Consider the following 17,094-nt stretch of genomic DNA (forward strand, 5'->3'; position numbering starts at 1 on the left):
GTGGCCCTGCCGTGAGCATCGTGGGGTGCTGCCCGCTGACGGCGTGGGACAGACAGTGTCCGTGTTCACGTGGGGAGCAGCGGTGCTCACCCTGCCACGGCCACCTTCGCTTTCTCTTGCTGAGATGATCACTCTGAATCGCTGCGTGACTCCCGGTGGGAGTGATCCTGGCTCCGCAGCCATGGCTGGAGCCGAGGAATGCCCCGAAATCTCCCTCTGCCCTTTGGTCATCTCTGAAACCCTCTGGGAGCGTTTGCAGCCGCCGGGGCTGGGCCAGATCCGTTGCTTCACACACATGGGGGATGGGTTTGCGGCGGGGGAAGGATCAGGGCTGTTTGCTCTGGTTGCACCTGCTTCCTCCCTCCTTTTCTGCGCTTTATTCTGAGCAGTTTTTCCTGGGTCAGGCTCAGGGGCTGCCCCTGGGGACGGGGAGCTGTGGTCCTGAAGGAGCTGGACGTGGGAAGCCTCTGGGACCTGTAACTCCTGCAAAGCAGCTCTCAGAGGTCGATGGGTTGAGCTGAACCACCCTGGCGCGGGCACGGCTTGTGGGCACCCACCCGGAGCAGCCGGTGGCTCCATAAAGAGGGACAGTGGCCACAGCCCATCGCAAACGCATCTCGACATGCGAGGCTGTGTCCTGCGCTGGGGCAGCTGGGGCCGAGCACTGCAAGTTGCTTGTTTGCAGCGTGGTTTTGTTGTTTGGTTTTTTTTTGCATGATAAAAATTGCATATTTGCCCCACAGGCACCGGGACTGTGTCGGGGCCGTGGGGAGCCCGCGTGGGCAGCACCCAGTGTGGCTAACGGAGGCCGGCCACAGACCCGGGACGCAGGTCCAGCTCTGATTTGCCTCCCGAATCGCGGTGGCTGGTTTGCTGTTGCCGGAGCCCATCCGGGCCAGCGGAGCAGCTGCGGAGCCCAGCACCCCGGGGACGGCTGCAACTCTGGGAATTTTTTTTTGAGCAGGAAGCTGAAGCATTTCCTCCTCCCGCCGCAGCTGATGCTTGCAGCGCGGGTTTTGCAATCCCATAGGCTTCTGTTCTCGGGGTGGGGAGGTGCCTCTCGCCACCTTGCAGCCCCGCGTTTCTTTGCTGGTAATTTTTTTTTTCTTTTTTTTTTTTCTTTTTTTTTTTTGTTTTTGCATCTGTCAGTGTTTCGCTGCTGGCCCTGACAGGTCCCGGCAACAGGGTGGGTTTCTCTTGGCAGCGCTGACGGCCCCGTCCATGCCCAGCCCTTCGCGCGGTGCTGCCCGCTCGCTGCCGGCGAGGTAGGGGGCTGGCGGCCGCCTGCCCAGGGGAATGTCCTGCGCCCGGATTTTCTCCCGGGCATCGCCAGGCGAGGACGGATAAAGGCTGAGGTTTGGCGGCGGAAGAGCTGCTGGAGATGCAGAGCACCCCAAACTACCTCTGGAGCACCGAGGACCTCCTGGGCCAGGGCGCCACGGCCTGCGTCTACAAAGCTCGCAACAAGGTGAGTCGGGGGGGGACACACGGCCACCCCAAAGCCACCGTGCCCCCCAGCCCTCCTGCCCCCCGACATGGGGATGCCCGTGCTCCCCTCTGCTCGCCCTCCCCAGAGCTCCCTTGGAGAACGGAGGCTGCCAGCAGCGTCGGGGGCTGCTTTGGGTTTTATTTTCATTTTTCATTTGGCTCCTTCCCCCGCCCAGCCCCGGGCACCGGCTCGGTCCCGCGGGGGGAGAGCAGCTTTCGGGGCCGGGTCCTGCTCGCCGGCCGCCGGCGCTGCCCTGCATGGCGGGGGGGAGGAAGCTGTTTTCGGGGGAATGCCCAGAGGTTTTGAAAACCCCGTCCTTGGTGATTTGCATATTTCATGCAAACACTTGCCAGGGCTGGAATAGAGACTCTCCGCCTCGCCGGGCTTTGAAGTGTGTTGAAGCAAACTGCCTCTGCGCGGTGGGGCCACAGAGGCGGCTTCGGCTTCCAGTGTGGTTTGAAAACAGCCCCGTCCCGCGGGGAGCGGGGGGAGCTCCAGCCCCAGCCCCAAACTTTTTCTGAAGCTGAGCAAACACGCCACCCTCTCGCACAGGGGCTGCAGGGGCAGGAAGCAAAGGGAGGTGAATAACAGCCGTTTGGTTCTGCAGTGGGGAGAACGCCGGCCGTGGGACCCCTGTTCAGAACACACATTGTACCGTCAGCGTAGTTTGCATCCCGAGCGGGACGCGGGAGCAGTAACGGAGCTGACAGAGCTGCTTAGGACATGGATGGCGTCACCTCCCGTTTCCTTTTTCTCTTTTTCCTCTTTTCCCAGAAATCAGGGGAGCTGGTTGCTGTGAAGGTCTTTAATAATGCCAGCTACCTCCGGCCCCAGGAGGTCCAGATGAGAGAGTTCGAGATGCTGAGGAAGCTGAACCATAAGAACATCGTCAAATTGTTTGCCGTGGAGGAGACGGTAAGCGGGACCTCAGCTCGGAAACCCGCTGTGACGACTGGGCCAGTCCCGCGGGGCAGCTGGTCTGTGCTGTGGGAGGCGAGCGGAGGTCCCGGGCTGCCTTCTCCTCCCTCTGGCTCCACACCAGCCCTTCAGCACTGGGAGCACTGGTGGCACTAGGTCACTGGGATAGAGCTTGGATGTGACCTGCTGTCGTCCCCTGGCCAAGCGTGTAGCACAGCGGGGACATTTGAGCAACCTGGTCTAGTGGGAGGTGTCCCTGCCCAGGGCAGGGGTGGGAACTGAATGGTCTTTAAGGTCCCTTCCAACCCAAACCATTCCACGGTTCTGTGATTCTCCATCTCTGGGTTGTCCGAGCAGGAGAAACCCAGGGACCCACTAACAAAGGGAGGGGACCTGGTCCTGCCTGGTGGGGGGCACAGGCCACCGGCTGGGACACGGGGCTGGCCGAGCCCTCACAGCCGCTCCCCGCCACAGGGCAGCAGCAAGCAGAAGGTGCTGGTGATGGAGTACTGCTCGAGCGGCAGCCTGCTCAACGTGCTGGAGGACCCGGCGAACGCCTTCGGCTTGGCCGAGTCCGAGTTCCTCATCGTGCTGCAGTGCGTGGGTGAGTGCGGGGCTCCCCGTGCCCCCGGCCCAGACGGGCAGCTGCCAGCCACCACGAGCACAGCCCGGGGACAAGAAATGGACTGGGGACATCCCGGTGCTGGTGGGACCCTGCGGGCAGCAGCCCTGGGGTGGGTTTGTGAGCTCAGGGGGAAGCCCTGAGGGTTCGGGGGAAGCCCTGAGGGTTTGGTTTCTCATCCCAGAGCTGCTCCGGGAAGCAGCTGTGGGAACGGGCTGTGCCCCGCGATGGGGGGGCACGAGGGCAGTGCCCCACCGTCTGCTCGCTCACGCTCTCCGTTCCCCTGAAGTCGTGTTGGTCCCCGTTTAAGGGCAACCAACCCTGGATCTTGTCCCGTCTCCATCCCTTCTCACACTCCTACATTCAAACAAACCCCACTGGAGCAAACCGCCTTCCCCCTTGTGCCCAGTGGCAGGGATGAACCACCTCCGCGAGAACGGCGTTGTCCACAGAGACATCAAACCCGGGAACATCATGCGGCTGATGGGGGAAGACGGGCAGAGCGTCTATAAGCTGACGGATTTTGGGGCCGCCCGGGAGCTGGATGATGATGAAAAGTTTGTGTCTGTCTACGGGACGGAGGAATATCTCGTGAGTGCAGTGTGTCGCCGGTCTGGTGGTCCCTGGGAGCTGTGGGGGAAGCTGGTCCCGATCCCTCCATCCAACGGCCGGGCAACCTGTAGAGAGCAGCAGCGTCGTGGAGAGCCCAATCCCAAAGGGGCCACATTTTTCGAAGATGGGGGGGCTCAGCGTTTTTGTGGTAGAGTTGCAGGTGACGTTTTGTTTGGAGGCTCCAGCGGTAGAAGAGGCCAAAGCGAGCGGTCGGTTTTCAGTGCCAAGGCTCGACGCCGGCTGCAGCCCCACTGGCCGCGTTGGCAGCGCCGCTCTCTGCTTCACCCCCGCAGCACCCGGACATGTACGAGCGCGCCGTCCTGCGCAAGCCGCAGCAGAAGGCGTACGGCGTCACCGTCGACCTCTGGAGCATCGGAGTCACCTTCTACCACGCTGCCACTGGCAGCCTCCCCTTTGTCCCCTTTGGGGGACCTCGCAGGAACAAGGAGACCATGTAGGTACCACGTCCGGCTGGGTGCTGCTGCCTGGGGAGGTGGGACCATGGCTGGTGGCTCTGGGGGCTGCAGGACAGCCTGGCTGTGGCTTGGTGCACGCCAGCAGCACCCTGGGACCGTCAGCTGTAGTTTACAGCTCACTTGATCCCCCATCGCCTTGAAAGCCCCGAAACGTAGCCCGTGGCTGATTGCGGTATGGAGAGGGTGCATGTGCTTGTGGCAAGGGACCTGCGCCCCATTTACCGCGTTTGCCCTCAAAATGCATCCTTGTGACTTAGTGGCTAAACAGCTGGAAGAGGAGGCAGGGTTGATGTTTGCTTGAAACTTTTTTGACTGTTTCTTCAAGTATTTTCCCTCTGTGCCTTTTTTTCTTTCTGTGAATTGTGTCTTTCCCAGCCCTTTCCCTCTTTGCTGACCCCGAGGGACGTGGTGCCCAACCAGAGGTCACTTGGCTCGTTTCAGCTGCGAGCGATTTCCTTTCCACAGGTATAAAATCACCACGGAGAAGCCCCCCGGAGCCATCGCGGGGGTCCAGAGGCAGGAGAACGGGAGCATCGAGTGGAGCTACGAGCTGCCCGTCACCTGCCGCCTCTCCACGTGAGTGTCCCTTCCCGGGCTCAGCTCCCGCGTCCTGGCACCGTGGCTGGAGGGGGCGTCCCACCCCAGACGGCACGGGAAGCTCTAACGAGGCAGAGGAGCTTTTCATCTGCAGGTGTCCCAGCTCTGGGGCAGGTCTTTGCTCTACAGCGGGGAAAAGGGGGTGCAAGACAGGGCAGCGTCTCCGTCGGTGCGGTCCCCGTGGCTCAGGGTTATGCCAGTCTGTGCAAACATCCCTTCTTCTGCTGCCGCAGGGGGCTGAAGGACCAGCTGATACCCATTTTGGCTAACATCCTGGAGGCGGATCAGGAGAAATGCTGGGGATTCGACCAGTTTTTTGCGGAAACCAACGACATTTTGCACAGGATTGTGGTTGACGTCTTCTCCCTGCAGCAGGCTTCCTCGCATCGCATCTACATCCACTCCTACAACACGTAAGGATGCCAAGGCCCTGTTGAAAGAGAATTTGGGAACTGAGCTCAGGAGCCTCAGCCCCTCATTTCGGAAGAGGGGAGCACCTCTTCCCTTTGCACCCCAGTTAAACCAGGTTAAAACAAACCAGGTTCAAAGCATCCTTTGCTGGGGAGTGCACCAACCAGCAGCTGTCAGCTCCTGGCATGGCACACGCAGACCCCCGGGGAGGTTGTTCGAGGGGTCCCATTGACCATCTGGGATATTTTGCTGCAAGAAGAGGGTGGTAGGCTGTTAAAGCGGTGGAAGCCTGAGTGCTCACCACCTTGCTTATTCCCCACCCTTTCGTTTCTTTTTCGTTTCAGTACCACCAAGTTTTTGGATGCTGTCTTCAAACAAACAAACATAGTCCCTCACCACCAAGAATATTTCTTTGAAGGTCATCTGTATGAACTGGATCCTAATCTACAAGCTCATAATTTCTGCACAACCACAGAGCACAACCCTCTGACCTTGCTGAGCTCCGCTGAGCAGCCAGAAGAGGTGGTGGGAGTCAGATACAGAGACCGTGAGTACTGTTGGCTTGGAGATGCATCACGGCGCGCGGGGTGGGTGCCATAAGGGAGATTTGCTTAAATTATTATCCTAATAGACACCCATGCAGAGCGGGAGGTGCAGGGGTGATGGTGCTGGAGCAGGATTAGGAGGTTTGGGGGCAGTTTTCCCCTGCCGTGTGCTGTTGCTCCACGGCTGCCTGCCAAGCAGCATAGTCCACATTTAGTCCACATACTCGTAGTCCATATTATTAATCCACGTATTCCATAGTCCACATATTCGCGCCATAGTCCACATTTCTGAAACATCCTGGAGGGCTGCACTAAGCTTCCAGCATTGCAGCTGCTCCGGTGCGCGAAATCCCAAGCCGCTGCGGGGTTGGCTCCGGTGGGTGTGAGATGTCCTGGGGGGTCCCCAAAGCCCCGTGGCCATGAACGTCTCCCTTATGAAGAAAGGCTGAGGGATTTGGGTCTCTTCAGTCTGGAAAAAAGATGAATGAGGGGGGATCTTATCAACGCTTATAAATACTTCAAGGGGGGTGTCAGGAGGATGGGGCCAGGCTCTTCTCAGTGGTGCCCAGCAACAGGACAAGGGGTAACGGGCACAGACTTGACCGTGGGAAGTTCCATCTCAACATGAGGAGAAACTTCTCTGCTGTGAGGGTGGCAGAGCCCTGGCACAGGCTGCCCAGAGAGGTGGGGGAGTCTCCGTCTCTGGAGACATCCCAACCCCTCCTGGACGCGTTCCTGTGCCACCTGCTCTGGGTGACCCTGCTCCGGCAGGGGGTTGGAGGGGATGATCTCCAGAGGGCCCTTCCCACCCCGTGAGCCTGTGATTCTGTGACCGCTGTCTGTCTTTCCAGCGGCACTTGAGTTTCCCAAGTTTGTCCCCAAGGTGGACGTGGTGGCCGACTGCAGCGCAGCCAAGGTAGGCGGGGGTGGCGGCGCGGGCAGGGGGCAGCCCCGTCGGCGAGGCGCAGCCCCCGGCAGTGCCCTTTGCTTTGCAGAGTGCGGTGGGCGCCGTGCACCAGACGCTGCGCATCGCCCAGGCCCTGCGGCGCTGCCGGGAGCTGCTGGCCAAAGGTCTCCGCTGGGTGATGTGAGTGCCGGGGACACCGCGGTGGCGGGCGGCGGTGGGGCGACCTGTCCCTTCCCAGCACCCAGAGCTCTGTGTGTGAGGAGTTAAAGCGCTCCTGGGTTTCCAGCCACCTCCAGAGAGGGCAGGACCACCACCTCACAGGGTACTGGGAGGGGACCAGACCATGTCCAGCATGTCCCCCTGTACCAGGGACACCACGGGGGACACACGTGCCAGGCTGTGAGGGGGCTGGACCTATTGAAAGATACCTCTTAGTGTTGTGAGGATGCTTCTGTCCCCACTTCTTAATTTTGAGTCACTCTTTTCAGTTCAGGAGATGCTGAGGAAAACAGCATTTTATTATTATTATTATTATTATTATTATTATTATTATTATTATTATTATTATTATTATTATTATTATTATTATTATTATTATTATTACAGCATTTATTATTATTATTATTATTAAAACAGCAATTGATAAGAATAACAACAACAACAACAATAATAATGTTACTGTTGCTGTTATCACCGTGCATTTTCACCGTCCTACCCATCTCCATCGGGGCAGGAGCTTCTTGTGCAGTGTCGGGACAGTGCCCAGGGGGGAGACCCCCCCCTGCCCGGGAGCTGCACCCAGTTTTACCTGCATCCAGCCCCCATTTTCCCACAAGCAGCCAGAGAGGAGCCACCAGCCCCATCCTCGCCCCCCGCCACGCGCGGCCGGCCCCGGGATGCAGGTCAGGCCGCCGGGGAGCGCGCGTTGGATGGGCTGTTTTCTCTCTTGGCAGCGGGAACCTGAAAACGGAGTGCTTGAGGATTTTGGAGCAGAGGAGAGGGGCTCACGCGGTGCTCAGCTGCCTGCAGGTCACTGAGGTGAAGACCCTCGTGCTGTAAGTGTGGCTGGGCCAGGGCAGCTTTGCAGCCGCGGGGATGCGGGCGCTGGGCTGGGCAGGCACCGGCGCTGCCCCGAGGCTGCTGCAGATAAGGTGTAGGACTCTCAAAGGTGCCTCGATAATCAGAAATAAGTAAAATTCCAGGAATAAGCTGGGAGCTGGAAGGTAAAAGGCTTTTTCACTGTATGTGGAGACTGCGGGAAGTGAGCCGCCCTGGCTGGTTTTCCGTCTTTGCTTCAGTTTTTAATGATCAGTCCCTGGTTTCACGCGAGTTCAGAATTAGTCCTCGCTCTCCGGTTCCTGCTCCAGGGTTTTCAGGCTCTTACAGCCCATGAGCCACAAAATAAATGTGAGGAGAAGGCAGGGTGGCTGCTGCCAGCTGGTGGGAAAGGGAAAAAGAGCTGTTGCTGCCAGCAGAGTTAAAATAACAGGCAGGATGGCATCAGCTGCCAGGTCCCGGGGGTCTGCCCAGCATCGCTGACCCCGTTCCCTGCAGACAGCCCCGGAGCGCGGGAAGCGCCGGGCAGTGCCAGGGATTAGCCGCAGCCCATCGCGCTGCGTTCCCACCGGGATGGCATCCCGCCTGAGCACACCGTCCCCAACGAGATGTCTTTTATTGCCATTGAAGAGGCTCCACTAATGGAGCACTCACCGGAGGCTGAATTACGGAGAAGCCCTGGGCCGTCCCCACCGTAACCGCTGCGCCCATTCCCACCCGCGCTGCCCCGGGGAAGCTGAACCCGTTTCATCTAAAGTAACCCACCGTTATTTTGCTTTTCTGTTTTGTTATTGTAGTGGAAAATTCTTTGCTCCTGGGTTGCTGTTCTTTTATTCTTTTCAGTTTAGCAAGTCCCTTAATTTCCATTTCATCTAAAAAGACGGGGACACATGGTTCCCATTGGCTTCAGCCGGATTAGCGCGGGGCTGCAGTGCCAGGATGCTGCAGCTGGGGGCTGTTGGCTTATCCATCCCTTCCAACACGGGCTGGGTGAGGATTTCTGCTGACTTCGCCTGCCTGCAGCGCTCGGCATTACCCTCTCGCACCAGCTGCAGGGAGGCAGACAACATCTGATCTGGCGTAAAGCCAGTGGGTATGAAGCTACCAATTTTGGAGCAAATCGGTCACAACAGGGCGAGTTTTTCCCGGATCAGCACTTTGCATCTTGTGGCTCAGATCGGGTACCCTGGATGCAGGGTTATGTCCCGAGCAAACCTCCGCCCGGCTCCCCCAGGGGCTCTGGCGCTGCTTCCGCCACAGGATGGATTTTCTTTGCCAGGTGACGGCCGCCTCTGGATTGTATTCTCCTTAGGGAATAGACATTTTCTGACTTTCCTCAGGTACGAGGCTGTTCCTGCAGGCAGCGGGGTGCCGGCTCTGAAGGATGTGGCCATGGTGAAGACAAGGCTGCAGAGGGTGAGCGGGGACGGGGAGCATCCGCGCGGACGGGGAGCATCCGCGGGTCGGGGCAGCATTCGGAGCCGCCGGCCCCAACCTCTCCTCCCCATCCGCAGGTCGCCGAGGAGCTCTCTCAGTGCTCCCACAACATCTTCGACTTGCAAGGGGCGCTGGACGGGATTTTGGCCGAACTGGTGAAGCACAGGCAACAAGTGCACGAAGACAAAAGGTTTGTAGCGCCAGCTTTACCGAAAGCCCTGCCGACGCGGGGCTGTTCTCAGCTGGGCTGGGCGGACATCGCCGCGTGCTCCCAAACACGTGTAACACAGCGTGCTGTCCCTAGGCACAGACGTGGGTAGCAGCAGCGTCCCTCAGCTACAGCGTGTCTGGATTTCCCCCCAAAGTGCTAATTTCACCCTAAACTCGTCCCCTTCCTCTGGCGGGGCCTCACGCCTCCTTCCCTCTCCCCATCCCAGCATCCGGCAGATCGAGTGCTGCCTGGAGAAGATGCAGCTGATCTACAAGCAGTTCAAGAAGGCCAGGACGTCTCTGCGTGAGTGGCGGGGACGGCGGCCCCGGGGACACGAGGCGGGGGACACAGCAGGAAGGTCCCTGCCCCCTGCAAAAATGAATGATTTCAGTTTGCCGGGTTTAGCAGTTATTTCTGTGCCGTGACGGTAGTCCCAGGGGCTGCAGCCCTGAAAAGCCCCTTGAGTGGCCTCTGGGTGCTGTGAAATTGCCCGTTTATTGGGTTATTAACAGCAGAACGCGTGGAGTGCGTTCTGGCAGGTGACCGGTGTCTTTCCTCCCCAGGGCTGGGCTACAACGAGGAGCAAATACACAAGCTGGATAAGTAAGTCCCAAACTTCTCCCCTTTTCCGGACCGGCCCCACGCTGCGGTCGGGGAGCCGTTCGGTGTTTCCCGTTGAATCCTCGGGGGATGTAAAACGCTCCTGGGTCACTGACGCTGGGAGAGGGCACCCATAAGTGGCTTCTGTGACGGTTCATGGAGGCAGGACCTTTCCCAGCAAACTTTTTCAAGCTACAGGCTATTTCAGACGAAGATGTGAGAAAAACTCTGCAGACCTGGGGAGCAGGAGTTGCTCTGAGGCCAAATCCCCGTGTGAGACTGCAGAGAACAAGCCCATTTCAGGCTGTTGCTCCCACTGACTCCGATCACGGCCATTTATTCACCGAGATGCTGATTTAGGAAGCGTCCCTGCTTTCATATCTGTTTGACTTTCAGTGGGAGTAAAGTGTCTGATGGCTTTTGTGCCTTTAAAAATCCTCCTTTCAGTTTCCACTGAAACCAGGGGAATTTAACACGGGCTAGAAATAAAATGCACGCTTCACTATGCACCGGGAGGGGTGAAATTTAACAGGGGGCTCCTTTATGTTAATTAATCTTTGCTCAACCTTGGACACTTGCCGTGAACTCCAAGGCAAAGACTTCTCAGAAGTGCCGCGGGGTGGGGGTGACCGCCCGGCTGTCCCTGCCTGGCTCCCCCCGCCCCCGAAACCTCCCTCGCCTCTTCGTCATCACTCGGCTTTGTTTTCTCTATTAACACTGATGCAAAATCCATTCCTGAGCATCCAGTCCTCCACCGGGGAGCCAGCTTGAGGTCTCCTGCCACGTGAACTGGGATGTTCATTTTTGCACATTTAAGGAAATAAGAGCATTCTCTCTTTTTTTTTTTCTGGTTTTAGGGTGAATTTAGGGCATCTGGCCAGGAAGGTCCTGTTGATTTTCCAGGAGGACTGTGTCCAGCGGTACCAGGAGGCCCTGGCCCTCCATGGCACCAGGATGAGGTACCAGCCCTTCTCCCGGCTTTTGGGGCTCCGGCTTTCGGGCCCCCGGCGGGGATGGGAGAGGGGATTTCCCAGTAACCCACCAGCGACCGGGGCTTCCGAATGCTCTCTGCTATTGATCGAGGGTCGGGATGCGGATAGAGACGATGCTGTTGGTAACTGCTGCTGAGGGACCCCTAAAGGGGTGGAAATCCTGCTGTGCACGCTGGTTCTTATGCCGTGCCGTGTATTTCTGCCCCGTTGTTTGAAGTTTTGTTTTTTTTAAAAAAAAAAGCCCCCTAAACTTGCACGTTGGCTTCAAGCGGCTGGTTTCCTTGCTCTCTGGTGGGAAGAGGTTATTTTATCAGGACAAAATTGCTATTGAGACAGAGGGATCTACTTATTAGGAATGACTTTCTGTTAAATGGCGTTTGGGGAATAATGCAAAGAGCAAATTACCTGCAGTGATTGAGCACAAACCACTGCCCACGACAGCAGCAAAGGGCAGGGACCAGGGGGAGGCAGCTGGGGGAAGAGGATGTTGCAGAAATTGGATTTTTACGGCAAGGTTGCTTTTAGAGAGCAGCATCCATCCCCCTGGGCTGCCAGCGTGGGCGGAAGGGGGATGGTTTTCCACAATGCCTTGGAATCGAACCGGCTTTTGACCCTTATTTCTGGCGTGGAGTAGCCCCGCGTAGGATTTACCGGGGGATGGGGAGGGTGAGTTTTTAGGCGAGAAATTTGTCTCGGGTGCTCAGGAGCGCCCCAGGAGCAGCCCCCTGCCCCTGGTTTCTCCCCGTTCCGCCTCAGCTCGTGCAGCCGGGGGTTTCCATGCTGCAAACCCTCCTCCACGGGCGGGTTTCGCTTTGGGGACAGAAGCTGTTGCCCACAGTCACCTCCCGCCACGTCCCATGGCGGGACAGTGACATCTCCCCTTGGCTTCTGCGGGAATTTTGTCTCCGGGTGAGATTCCTCCCCGGGTGTCGAGCCCCCAGGCCCGTGCAGCGCAGGAGCCCGTCTGCACCGAGGCAGGGCTTTTACCTTTGCTCACGGGGAGGAAAAAAAAACTGATGTTTTTCTGGAGTAGTTTTGTATATGTTTTTTCTGTCCTTAGGGAGAAGGCATTGTGAGTCACAACTGGATATTTTTAATTTATTGTTATTTCGGTTTTAATTGTCCTGTTTTGAGTTTCTTCCTGCGAGCAGCCAGGGTTTGTGGCGTGGTGGCTGTTTTTCTGGGGGCTGGAGGTGGACCAGTCACCTTAAATATTCTTCTTTTTTTTTTTTTTTAAGCCAAACCAACCCTTTTTTTATACAACTCACGTTTTTCCTGCCGGGTGCCTGGCACCTCTGTCCTGGCAGGAACGGGACAGTCGGTCCCCCCCAAAAAATGACAGGAGGATTTACCGCCGAGGCCGAGGGGGGGACGCGCTGCTCACAGCATCACCCCCCGGCAGAGCCCACCCAGCGCTGCCCGTTCTGGGCTTTGCTGTCAGTGGAGCTGCCGCAGGGACTGTCCCCAGGGGGTGCGAGGGGGAACTTTTCTGCCCTTCACCCGCTTCAAACGTGGAAGGAGAGGGTGGAAAAGCCAACGCAAACCCAAGGATGCTCCGTCCTCCAGAGGGGACCAGCCTGGGCCTTAGCGCGGCAGCGATGGGCTCGAGCTGTCTCTCGTATAAGCAAGACTTTCCCTAATTAATTTGCTGTTAGTGCTGTTTGTATAACCTCGCCGACCGTGGCTATTAGCAGAGCTGCAGCCGTAATTACAACGCTGTTGTGACTCATTTGCATTCCTTCAGGGTTTTAACTCGGATCCAGAAAGGTTTGCAGAAAGCAATGCAAAAATAAAACAACACCGACAAAAAGAAAAGTGATGCAATGCTTCACACTGCTGCTGAGCGTCGACTGGAAATTTTGTCATCGTTTTTCTTTCTAGGAAAGTTTGTGAGGTAAAGAAGCATCTGAAGAGGCTCAGCAACCACATCAGCGCCTGCAGCGTGGAGACGATGGAGTGCCAGGACTGCCTGCAGAGCGTAGGTGCCCGGGGATGCTCCCTGCTTCCAGACAGCGCTGCTGCTCCCTTCTCCCAGCACCCCCCAGGAGCAGGGCAACACCGGGGCGTTTTTAAAACTGCTGCAGTTTTTCCGGGCGATCCACACTGGGGATCTTGCTTTTTCCCCACCGAGCAGAGGAAGGAGTGGGTAAACCTTCGGCAGGGGCACCGCTGGTCCCGCCGACTGCCTGGCACTGGGGACTCCGTGCCCAACAGACAGGAATTGCTGCAGTGGAAAAGATGATGCTTCACCTCCGGCTCCCCCCGTGCTGACGGGCTGCAGCACAGCCACCCGCGAGACGCCCTGGTCCTTTGGTTATTTTATTTGGCATGTTCTGAAGAAGCGGATGTGCTGGGCGTGACTGCGCAGGTGTCATTTCCCCGAGTGTTTTGTCCCCCTCTCGCCCCGGGGTGGGCACGCCGCGCTGGCGGGGCTGCAGGGAGGGTCAGGCCACCGCGACCAGCCGGGGGCTGCCGGGGGCTGCCACGTCTCTCCATCTCCGCAGGCTCTGGACAGGTTTCTCCAGATGGAGAAACAGAATCCGGCCCCGGTTCCTCCCGCACCTTCCCTCGTCCATCTCAGCCAGGCACGCCAGGAGATGGCTTTTCGGTGAGTCTTTCGGAAGGGGGTTTTGCGGACAGCCCGGTCCCAGGGAGCAGCGGGACCTCCCGGGATCCTCTGCAGGAGCGACAGGGCGAGCGCTGGGGCATGGGCTCGGTGTCCGCAGGGCTGGGACAGTCTGCGTTGAGCCCTTCCCCACCCCGTGGCCCTGCTGGGTGCCATCCCCCCTGGGTGACCCGCGGGGTGTCCCGGCCAGCCCTTCTGCAGGGAGCAGGGGGCTGAGCAGCACGGGGGTAAGGGGCTGGTTGTGTCCCCGGCAGGATGCAGGAGCTCCTGGAGCAGATGAGGTCAGTAACTTGTGATCTCCAGTTCAACAACAGCATCATCGAGCGGTGAGTAAGAGCAGCCGGAGACACCGCTCTGAGCGGCGGTTCCTGCCCCTGACAGCAGGACGTGCCCTGGGAAGGGGCGGTGGGGCTGGGGAGGCTCCCTGGGGGTCGGTGAATGAGCCCCGGCGTGGGGAGCGGCGCCTGGTGCCCACCACAACCACGGCTACCCATGGGCTGGTTCACACGGCGGGTGTTACCGGCACCAAGTTGACATCACGATCTGGCAGCCGAAGAGAGTTTTTCTTCCTTGGGAGTTTCAGCATGATCTTCTGCAAATGCTATGTCATGTCTACACCCTCTTCCCAGCCTTTTTCCTGTGCTGCTCAGCACCGGAGCTGCTGACTGCCACGGAGAAGTGGATGCTTTCCATTTCTGGATGAAACGCTCTGCAAACCCCAGCATCCTACTGCTGACAAACCTCCCCCCGCCCCCCGGGGTTTCTTCCTCTGCAAAGGTTTTTTGAAGATCCTAATGCAAACCAGCAATAGGAATACACATAGCAAAATGTCACAGAGTTTCAGATCAGGTTTTAAAAGGAAAAAAAAGAAATCGGCGATTCCTCCCAGCCCTGTTTTCACAGGGCCAACTGTGTTATTGCAGCATGTCCGCTATGAATAAGGGGATAAGAAAGGTCTGGTATGCTTTTGATGTGAAGAGCTTATCCCAAAAGACACTGGAACAAGCCCAGAGATTGGTGCCCAGCCCAAATTGTACTCTGGGGCTGCACGAGCCCGGGAGATCCCTCTCTAGCCTAAAGCCTCTGGTTTTGTCCCTGCAGGTTAAGTGGGGCTGCCCCCACTCCCGGTATTTGAGAGACGTGGTGAATTTGCAGCTGCTGAAGCTAAACCGCTTTCCACAGCAGGGAACACTTACAGCACTTTGCGTCCAGAGCGATGGAGGCGTTTGACGTTCGTGTTTGAGGAGCTCTCTGTGTCCTACCTCTCCGCTCCAGCACTTTTGCACAGTTCACCAGCATTAGCTTTGAGTGGCTTGCAAGCCTTGAGCCTTCGGAAGTTTGACCAGAAAATTGGGGTTATTTTTTTTCCTTTTAAAAAGTGCTTGAAGGACTTCATGTTTTTCTAGCTTCTCTGTATCACCATGTCGGATGATGAAGAGGAAGAGGCTAGACAGATAAATTATCTTTTGCTGTCTTACTTATTTAGAGATTACTCCCACTTTTTAACGTACTTCTGCCCCCTGAGGCTCCGTGGAGCGGGGAGGTGCCCAGGGCAGGAGGGATGCTGTGCCTGATGGGTGAGAGACCGGATCCAGCCCGGGATGGTCCCAGTGCTCTGCCGTGGGTGCTCCAGCCTCTCCTCCTGCTCCTCCAGCCCAGCCCCGGGTTTGGGAGTGGGAAGTCGCGGGAGGCTTCTCTTTTTTTGGTACATTTCTATAAATGTAACAAAGTTCTGTGTTTATGCACGTGGGGGTGTGTGCCTTCTCCAAACAACCCTGTACTGAAACTGTGCCTCCAGCCGCCTAGCCTGGGGGTGCTACTAAATGCCGAGGCAAAATCACAGACGAAAGGGCTCCCACGAGCCCCCTCCAGACACAGCTCTGCAAGAGGAAGCAGGGATATTTCTTTGCCTTTTAGGTGAAAGACGAAAAGGAATCCTAGGCAGTCACCCCTGCCATTAACGCGCAGGGAGAAAGGACGCATTGAGCTGTGGAGGTGACAGCAGCCGGGGTGGCAGAGCTGGGATGGGGACAGCAGGGACACGCAGGGGCTCTGTGGGGCTGGCTGTGAGTGTTTGGAGCTGCCCTGGGCAGGAGATGCCCAACACTTCACTCCTGTTACACTCCTGAGAAATAGGATGGAGGGGAAACCCGTTACCCCCCCACCCCATTGGCCCCCCCGAAGCCCATCGAGAGCTATGGAAGGACCCCGGCGCTCCGCATCGGGGCTGTACCCAGCCCTTTGTTAGGGGTGGTTATTGTGCTCTGATTTTCCTGCTGGTTTTTGACCTTGGTTTTTACGAGGAGCCATAATCCTCCGGTTATCGGCTGAGTCAGCTGCTCGCCAGCAGCAGCGTGCGGAGCAGCGATACGGGCAGCCTGGGGTCTCGGGAGTGTGAGCGTTCGATGGTATCAAGGAGCTCTTTGTGGGACGAGTCAGACACGCCGCCCTCCGTCCACCTCTTCCTGCCTGTCCCCGGGGTGATTTATGGGTTGTCACCCAGATCCCACAGCCCACGTCCGTAGCGCAGCAGAGAGCAGCGTCCCGGGCTGCAGCAGAGCCAGGCAGGGCCATGACTCCCATCCAGCCGGGCTCAGACACGCGGATTTACACCCGGGGGACTCCTGCCAGACCGATGGGCAGCATTTTGCCTCGGCTCTTCCCACCCCTGCCTGGCACACATGAGCGCAAAGACACATAAATCCCTGCCCTGGGCTCCCTGTAGAGCCCCCGCCCCCCTGAGCCCTCCCCCCTGGGAAGGGGGCTGCACTAATGATGCTCACGGGGTGGCAAACGCGGGAAGCACAGGTCCCTTTGGCCCCGCGGTCTGGCGGTTGGGGGGCTGCACTGGCGGCAGAAATGAATGTCTGGATTCATTCCTGTCCCCTGCATAAACCCCTTCCCTCCGTGTCTGCCCAGTTTCTACCTGTGTGCAAACCGTGACCGGCTGCCGCGGTTAACGCAGGTTGGAGCAGGGACGGGGGAGTCAGGACTTTGGCAGCAGCAAAGTCCAAGGGTGAGGGACTCGCTGCAGCTCCGGGGGAATGACTGTGCTCCTGGCAGGAGAGGCTGGGCCATCACCCGGGCAAGCAAACGTGTCTGACTCGAGCACTGATGCTCAGGTGCCTGCCTGGACCTGTCCCTCGGCAGAAAACAGAACACCCAGCTCTGCCCTTCACCTTTCCTCCAGTTCCCTTTCCAGCCTCTTCTCGGGAGGGGACACGCGTTAGCTAAACCGAACGCCTTCAGCTGGGTCGGGGCCTGCCGTGGCCGTTCTGGTCCCCAGAGATTGTCCCCAGCCCCTGGGAGCCGGGACTCAATGTCATTTCAGTGCCCAGAGGCAGGGCAGGGACAGGGAAAGGGGGGGCTGCCACGGATGCTCCTCGGATTGACCGTGGCAGCAAATGTTTCTAACCTCTGCCGGGAGATATATGGAGAGATAAGGCAAAATAGCGCATCCCTGGAGCTGGACAGCTTGCCGGAGCGCTGCCCACGTCTCAGCACGGCAGCAAAATGAGGAAGGAACGGCGGCTCCAGGGCTGTGCCCGGCTTTGCTTTCTTGTAAGAACAGGCCAGCGCGCCCAGGAGCTCCCCC

General features: G+C 58.1%; 1 protein-coding gene across 2 annotated transcripts; it reads left to right on the plus strand.

The window, feature by feature from the left end:
• The first annotated feature begins 1,059 nt into the window (after window positions 1–1,059).
• IKBKE (inhibitor of nuclear factor kappa B kinase subunit epsilon) lies at window positions 1,060–15,390 on the plus strand. 2 transcript variants are annotated; one of them, XM_063356710.1, is made up of 20 exons: window positions 1,060–1,468; window positions 2,264–2,404; window positions 2,882–3,011; window positions 3,439–3,620; window positions 3,935–4,095; window positions 4,583–4,693; window positions 4,948–5,127; window positions 5,470–5,672; window positions 6,522–6,586; window positions 6,666–6,757; window positions 7,531–7,632; window positions 8,974–9,049; window positions 9,148–9,260; window positions 9,508–9,584; window positions 9,845–9,884; window positions 10,739–10,840; window positions 12,755–12,851; window positions 13,378–13,481; window positions 13,754–13,825; window positions 14,601–15,390. In XM_063356710.1, exons 1-20 carry the CDS (start codon window positions 1,382–1,384, stop codon window positions 14,632–14,634), a joined length of 2,169 nt encoding a protein of 722 aa, XP_063212780.1. In that variant the 5' UTR covers window positions 1,060–1,381; the 3' UTR covers window positions 14,635–15,390. The 2 variants fall into 2 exon arrangements, with proteins under 2 accessions (XP_063212780.1, XP_063212782.1); XM_063356712.1 differs by lacking the exon at window positions 7,531–7,632.
• Window positions 15,391–17,094: the final 1,704 nt, after the last annotated feature.

This window comes from Chroicocephalus ridibundus, chromosome 20 (assembly GCF_963924245.1).
Source record: "Chroicocephalus ridibundus chromosome 20, bChrRid1.1, whole genome shotgun sequence".
Classification (NCBI taxonomy): domain Eukaryota; kingdom Metazoa; phylum Chordata; class Aves; order Charadriiformes; family Laridae; genus Chroicocephalus; species Chroicocephalus ridibundus.